A 7,184-nucleotide genomic window follows, 5' to 3' on the forward strand; every position below is an offset into this window, starting at 1 on the left:
AATGCAGAGGAAGGACCCTGCTAAGTGTGTGCATTCTTCCTCTCCTGGCCAGCTTCAATTCCCTTTCATAGCTCACATCTGATGCTTCCTCTCTCACCTAGCCCCTTAGCTCCGATGTAAATGTGTGTGCACACTTCCGCCAGTCAAGTAACTGTGCTCTCTCTGTCTCTCCCCTTTGTTACAAAGCCTGCTCTGTAAATGAATCCCACAGGTCTGGGGCTCAGCAGGTAAAAGGAGAAGTGAGTCTGTTAGCGCATGAGTCTAATCAGGCCGGCTAAAGCGAATAAAGTAGGGCAGCATTGCACATTAGCCGCTGTGTAAATGAGCCCTTTGATGGGCTGGGCACCGCGGGAGAGGGTTTGAAGCCAAGAAGAACTTTTGTTGTTAATTCAGTGACACATGGAAACTGTAAAACAGCGTGTCTTGCACACACACGAGAGAGAAAATAAAAGCCCTCACGACCGGGCTTTTCAATACCTGCCCTCGGACCTAGTCTGAAAACTTTCAGCCCCTGTCTCCCTCTCTTACCACTTGATTTTCCTTTCTCTCCCTTTCTTTTTTTGTTCCCCCTGCACTATAAAAAGAAAAGCTCTCTTGCCTTTTGAACTAGACGGCTGTGAGTGAGGGCTATCTCTGAGCTGTGTGGCTCTGTTACCTTTGTGTTCCAGATGAAACTGCCAAGCTCGGTGGGACAGAAGAAGATTAAAGCCCTGGAGCAGATGCTGATGGAACTCGGAGTAGGTGAGTAAAGGGGGCACGCGAGAGAGAAAGAGACACACAGAGCTAGCCTTTGTTCTCGAGATGGGCTATTTTTTCCCCTAGTAATACAGCCAGTTTCTTGAATAACAGTATGTGAATGGTTTTTAAAATATTTTATGTGTTTAAAAAAAAAAAAGAGAGGGTAAAAGCCAGAACAAGATGCACAGGGTTTTTTTTTTTCCTCCCAGTAGAAAAATCTTTTAAAAGAGCCTTTGTTTCTCTCTTGTTTGGGCCTTTTTAACCATCAAGAGAGGCAGCGCAGTATTAGGAAGGCAAATCTCAGCCTTGCCGGGAGAGGTACTTCTGAGTGTGTTAGTGACCACGGCACGCGCATTGTTCAGGGCTGCCCTGTCTTGCTTTTAAGCCTCATTTCCTCTTAATTTACTGCTCACGGTGGCAAGTCCAAAATGCATCTGGGACTGTTCATCCCCCCTTTATAGGTTGCATGCTGTGTGAAAATCTGGAGCATCTCTGCTGAAAGGCGAGTAAACACATATCCCTCACTCTTGAACTCGAGTGTCTTAGTAGCTGAAAGAAGGGTTCACTTAACATGTACAATACCTGCTCGTGGCTAGAGGGGGAGAAGTGCAGCCCATGGCCAGCAGCTGCTCTCCATGCAGTGGGGACAGTTTACAGGTATTACAGGTCCCAGCATGCAGTGTCTCTTGATTAGACACCTGATGATCCCTTTCTCCCGCACGGTGGCTGGAGAGATATTTAAAGGTAGGAAAAGAGAAAAATAGAAGCCTTATTAATGATTTAGAAGAGGTTACTGAGCCTGTTCCCAGCACTGACTTCTGTTAAGTCTTGTTAGTTTTTTGGGCCAGCTGGTTTATGGCTCACTATGTTGTCTTGGAAACTGTGCCATTCTGAAGACCTACCGTGGCTGGTGAAAGTGGCTCAGCCAGGATGGTTTCCTGTTTCGGCTGTAGAATTGAGGGAGTTGCTATTTGTGCTTACTAGGGAAGCCTGGGGGAAACATGTGAGTGTTTCTTAGAGCTCACTTTCCATGAGGGTAAGGAGGGGTTCCTGACTCCCCACTCCTGCCTCAAAGTACACATATATCTTGTGTGTCTCTTGGGGCTCCAGCCCTGCTGTACTTTAGAGTGCAGAACCACACCTGGGCTTTGTGGGGGTGAACACCCTGCCAGCAGGAAGGGGGTCATTTGGGCAGCCCTGCAGACAGGGCCCACTTCTGTGCGTGTGCATGGTGTGGGGAGGTGTGGGGAGGTGATTTGATAGTTGCTGCTGCAAACAGGTCTATAACACACCAGCAGAGCAGTTCTCTGCCTTGGACCTGCCTGGGGAGGAGCAATAAGAAGCAATGGAGCTCAGCCTGTCCACTCTTTTTTGGTGAAAGTGTAGGGAACAGCAGGAGCTCTTCTGCCCTTTGCAGCAACGTGGATCCAGTCTCTCTGTAAGACAGAGCTCCCTTCATGTGACCTTGTGGGTGGCAAGGTTCAATCATCTGGTTTTTCCATCATCGTTCACTTGCTGAGTCCTGGACTTTGAAGATTCACCCTTAGTCCTTGGTCAGAACCAAAGGACAGCCCAGCCCTTAGGGATACCAGTTGATAATGATCCATGTGATTGGAGTGAGGTTCCTGGTGTATCTTTGTGGGAATGAAAGAGCAGCCAAAACCTTTATAGGGATTTTTCATTTTATAGGGTTGTAGGTCTGGGTGTTTAACAGAGGGTGTTTTTCTCCTTAGATCTCAACCCTATGCCCACAGAGGAGATTGTGCAGATGTTCAACGAGCTGCGGAGTGACCTGGTGCTGCTGTACGAGCTGAAACAAGCCTTTGCCAACTGCGAGTATGAGCTGCAGATGTTACGGCACCGCTACGAGGCCCTGGCCAAAGCTGGGAGCATCGGCCCCCTCAGTGTGGAAGGTGCCCATCCAGATGGCCAGACAGGGCTCGGCATCGAGGAGGGCAAGGGAGATACCAAGGACCAGATCATTGATGTAGTAGGAGCACCACTGACCCCCAACTCGGTGAGAAGGAAGGTCGGGGGGGCAGAACAGGGCGCACTCAGGTCTCCGACGCAGATGCCCTGACAAGCGCTGGGGATGCTGCCCTGCTCTCCCTCCAGGCATGCGCGTCCAAGGGAGCAGAACACGCCTGTTCCCCCCCAAGTCCCAGTGCTGCTCTCTGGGCTTGTCTCCTGTGCTGGACAGTGTTCTTGGTGCTACAGGTGGGGTCAGCAGGGCTTTCTCTACATCCTGCATGCAGGCAGATGGCTTGGTGTGGGTGGACCAAAGCGGTGAGGCTTTGGGTGATGAGAGCTTGTTCTAAGGCAGCAACAGTACAGCTGCAAACCTGAGGCATTTTTCCTCTAGACACAGCCTCGTAAGGGTTGCTCAGCAGCGGGAAGCGAGTGGGGAAAGCAGTCTTCAGGTGATGAGACATGACCTGCCCAAGACCCTGGAGTCAAGCAGTAGCCCTGCCTGGAGCAGGAGGCTTGGGAAGGAGAGAGGTGTTTGAAGAGCAAAGGAGGGTTTTTATACCCTACTTCCAGTGCCAAGAAAGAAAACCCAGGCCTAGGGCTTCTTCCAGTGCAAGCCCTGTGGCAATGTCCTGTGCATGTACTTCTGCAGGATGTGAATCACCGGCCTCTCCTCCCTGCCTCCAGGAGGGCAGGCTGCCCAGCCCCTCACCACTGCCTCAGGGCCAAGGGTAAGCCTGGGGATCAGCTGAGGCTGCTTTCCCCTCTGTGCAGTCCCCTGGCACAGCTGAGCTGAACTGCCTGATGAAAGCTGCCCATCTCCACACCGTGGCATCCCTGACGCCTCCAACGCACTGCCCCTGGTAGCGGCACAGACCTTTACTTTCTAAAATGTATAATGTATTGCAGGATATTGAGAACACCTTATCTGTCGACGGCAGAGGCGACACGTTAACCTGGACTTGAGTAATGTCCTATTTGATTGTGACAATGTTGAGTCGTAAGGAAGAGTTCCACTGAGACAGGTTCATGTTTGTAAAGGAGTCTTTTGAATTATTATTTTTTTTCCCCTACTGCATTCAATCTGGAATCTCACCCCTCCCTCCCTGCGGTCTGGAGTGTCCTGGTTTGCAAACTTTCGGGCTGATTTACAGTACACTTGGTCTCCCTTGAGAACTGGCTTGTTGGGAAGGTGGGAGAGATGGTGGTGGTGGCCATAACTGCAGGAGGAGGGAGCCCATGAGTGTTTCTGACCACATTGTTCCTCAGTGCCACCTCCTGGAATTGGAAACAAAGGCATGGGCCCAGGCAGCACAGAGAGGGTTAAACTGACCTGGTCTCTGACATATTTGAAAGAAATATAATCAAGTTAATTCACTGCAAGGCAAATTCAGTACCTAAAGGGCCCCCATGTTAAATACAGCACTGACCTTTACCGGCTGATTACACAAAGACGACACAATTAGATTAGTCCAAGACAAAAGGTCAAGCACATTCACACTGTGACCATTTTTTGCTACCTTTTGGGGGCGGGGGGGAAATTACATCCCAGCTGGAGGGGTATTTTGGAGAGGAGGAGAACGAGGCTTCTGTCCCATGTTCTGCCTGGTTCAGATATGTTTGGAGACTCAGGCAGGGCCTGGCACTGTGCTTGCCCTGAACCTTTCTATGGTTGTTGGGCTATGTGGTGGTGTCAACATAGGAGAGAGCAACGCCCTGCAGCCCACAGCCAGCTTTTCCAAAGATAGGCTGAGCTGAGTAGAGGTCATGTCCTGGTGATCCTCCTTGGCAGATGCCACTCCGGTGCTTCTTGTCCAGCATCATGGCTGAAATTTGCCTCCGGAAGATTGTTGGGCTCAGTCAGCACTGAGAAGGGGGATGGCTGGTGGGTGCATGCATGTGTCCCCACTCTGCATGGCGATGGCCCCATGGTGTCCAGGCTGTGGTGGGGATAGCAGGGCCAGGGCACGCTGCAGAGGAAGCAGCCTGTGGAAGCACAGCGCTTTGTCCCCACCCCGTGGCACTGGCAGCAGGGCAGCAGTGTGGCTGGTGGTGGGAACAAGCAGCTCTGGAGCACAGAGGTGCTTTTTGATGGCTGTTCCTTCCCTCACTCCTGCAGCTGTGGGTGCTTGGCCATGACACCTGCCCTTGTCCTGCTGCAGTGGTTTAACCCTGCCACGCCAGCCTTGAACTCCTGAGTTCAAGCGTGTGCTTTGCCACTGAGCTGCCAGGGCCTTTGGGGGAATCAAATAATCTCCCTCCTTCAAATTCCTCTGAGTTGGAGAATCCCTTTGTGCTGTATGGCACTGCCTGTCCATAGCACTCTACATGTTGGATTAAGCATGGATTAGCTCAGCCTCCAAACCAGCTGCTCCCCTGAAGCCAGATTTGTTTCCCTGGAGAGAAGTATCTTGCTCCAGATGTTGGAGAGAGTGAGTGGCAAAGCCAGGAATAGGACTAGGAGTCCTAACGCCTGAGCGCTGCCTGGATTCCTTTCCAGGAATTGGAATGAATGGGCAAAGGCACACCAGGGTCTTTCGAGATACCAGTTTTGTCAGCAGCTGTCTGCCACCACCCTGCTTGGCCAGCAGTGGGCATGGGGGACATGTCAGCAGGGTGTGTTAGCTAGGCTGGGAGAGGCATCTCTCTCAGAGCCCATGGGGCAGTGGGAAGCCTGGTGCTGTCCTGCCCTGCTGTGTCCACCACTTTTCTCCTACCCTGGCTACCTGTCCACCCTCTCCCAGGGACTGCAGTGCCCATTGCTGACCATTAAAGCTGAGCTGGGATCCCCCCAGTGCTGTTTGAGGCTGACCCCGGTAGGGACTTTACTCGGGGCCTTCGGGAGGTGAAAGGTGAGCCGAACTCGGAACAAATTAGTTCCAAGCAGAAGTTCAGCCAGTTACTCCAGATTGGATCCTTTGATTTCCGCAACTCAGACTCCACTCAGTGATCTGTAATGAGTGACTCTCAGAAATCCTCACATTGCAGCACTTTGTTCCTGAGCTCACAAGTCAGCCCATTAATGGGTAAAGGAAAGGACCTTGAGTCTAAGAAGTCTCGGGTTCAGAGTCAGAATTATTTGACTTTTAAGCTTCCTTTATCTGAACTCCTGCTGACTTCTTGTTTTCTGAGCCTGTTTGAAAGCTAGAAGTTACATTGTTAAGATCAAACATTCTCTCTTTCCAGATGGAGTTACAATATCTGTCTTTTATATATATATATTTTAATATATATAGTGTATATATACCAGGGTGTATATATATTCTTCTCTTTTTTTTAATCGTTCTTTCCATTAAAAGAAACTAGACTTGTAAGCTCTTGTAAATTATAATGTAAAACATTTTTTTTAACCAGACAGTTCCCAATTTTGCCCGAGGCAACTGGAATAGCTGTGCCACGGAAGGCAATAGGAAGGTGATTAATATGAATTTGTGACATATTTGAAAGATGGGTCTTTTGCCATATAAAGATTATCAAACACATGTGCTCTTCCCCATTAATTCTGCAGCCCTCCCAGGAAAGCCACAAAGCCCAGCTCCTTTGTTTCCAGGGTGGGTTTTTGTTTTTTTAAATGTACCTTTCGGTCCCCTTGATTACCCTGTATTTGATTTTTATAGGGCATCTGCTCACTCTGCTGTGTGGGTTCTCTGGCCCTTTTATTTCCCCGTTAATCGGATCCCGTGAAGGCAGCGGTGCCAGGGCCTCTGACGAAATCCGTGTGTGTGTTGTATTTAACTTTCAGCCGTGCAAATTCCATGCTCTGTTTGCCGTCTGCCCGGCGGGAACTGGGGGCCGCTTTCCGCCAGGGGAGGCAGCGGGGCCTCCCACGACGAGCTCTGCCGGCGGGAGCAGGCGCGCGCAGGGCCGGGGGCTGCGGGAGCAGGGATGGGCCGGCCTGGCTGGCTCCGGAGAGCGGGTCCCCGCTGCCTCGTCCGTCCCCTGGGCGCTTGCGGGTTGGGGCAGTGGCTCTGCCGGCCTGCGGGAACAGGGGAGGGCTGTGGGGCTGGGGTGCACGGCGGGCACCAGAGTGCAGTCACTGTGTCAGTGCAGCGCTGGCCTGTGCCGCTGCCTGCGGTGCCTTGTGCCGTGGGGACCCGGGGCTCTGGCACCTCCTGTCGCTGCAGCACCCAGCACACCTGAGAGCTGTGCCGTGCCTGGGGCACCCCACACGCAGAGCCTAGCTCTGGGTGCTGACCCTGCCGTGGCTGTGGCCAGAGGGTCCGTGTGGCACCTGGCACAGTCTCACTGTGGGGGAATGTCTCACTTGGTGACAATGGCCCCGGCTTTCCTAGGGCTGGGTGCAGCCCTGAACCTTCTCTGTGAAGGGGAGCTCCCTGGAGCTTGCCAGGCCTCATTCAGGCATATTGGTGTGTACTGCCCAGAAAAGGGGTGGGTTTTTTGAGGAACCCTGGTTTTCTGTCAGCCTCCTGATCTGCTCCTGGGCCACATCACAGCACGTCTGGATGGCAGAGGAGCAC

General features: G+C 51.9%; 1 protein-coding gene across 2 annotated transcripts in view; it reads left to right on the forward strand.

The window, feature by feature from the left end:
* The window catches only part of DMAP1 (DNA methyltransferase 1 associated protein 1), a 31,385-nt gene extending 25,365 nt beyond the window's left edge, over nt 1-6,020 (forward strand). For both annotated transcript variants that reach the window (XM_058843314.1, XM_058843313.1), the window contains exons 9-10: nt 669-741; nt 2,472-6,020. In XM_058843314.1, coding sequence (XP_058699297.1) covers nt 669-741; nt 2,472-2,818 — 420 coding nt within the window. In that variant the 3' untranslated portion in view covers nt 2,819-6,020. The remainder of the gene's footprint in view (nt 1-668; nt 742-2,471) is intronic.
* Nucleotides 6,021-7,184: the final 1,164 nt, after the last annotated feature.

The sequence above is a fragment of the Poecile atricapillus genome, chromosome 7 (genome assembly GCF_030490865.1).
Source record: "Poecile atricapillus isolate bPoeAtr1 chromosome 7, bPoeAtr1.hap1, whole genome shotgun sequence".
Lineage (NCBI taxonomy): Eukaryota > Metazoa > Chordata > Aves > Passeriformes > Paridae > Poecile > Poecile atricapillus.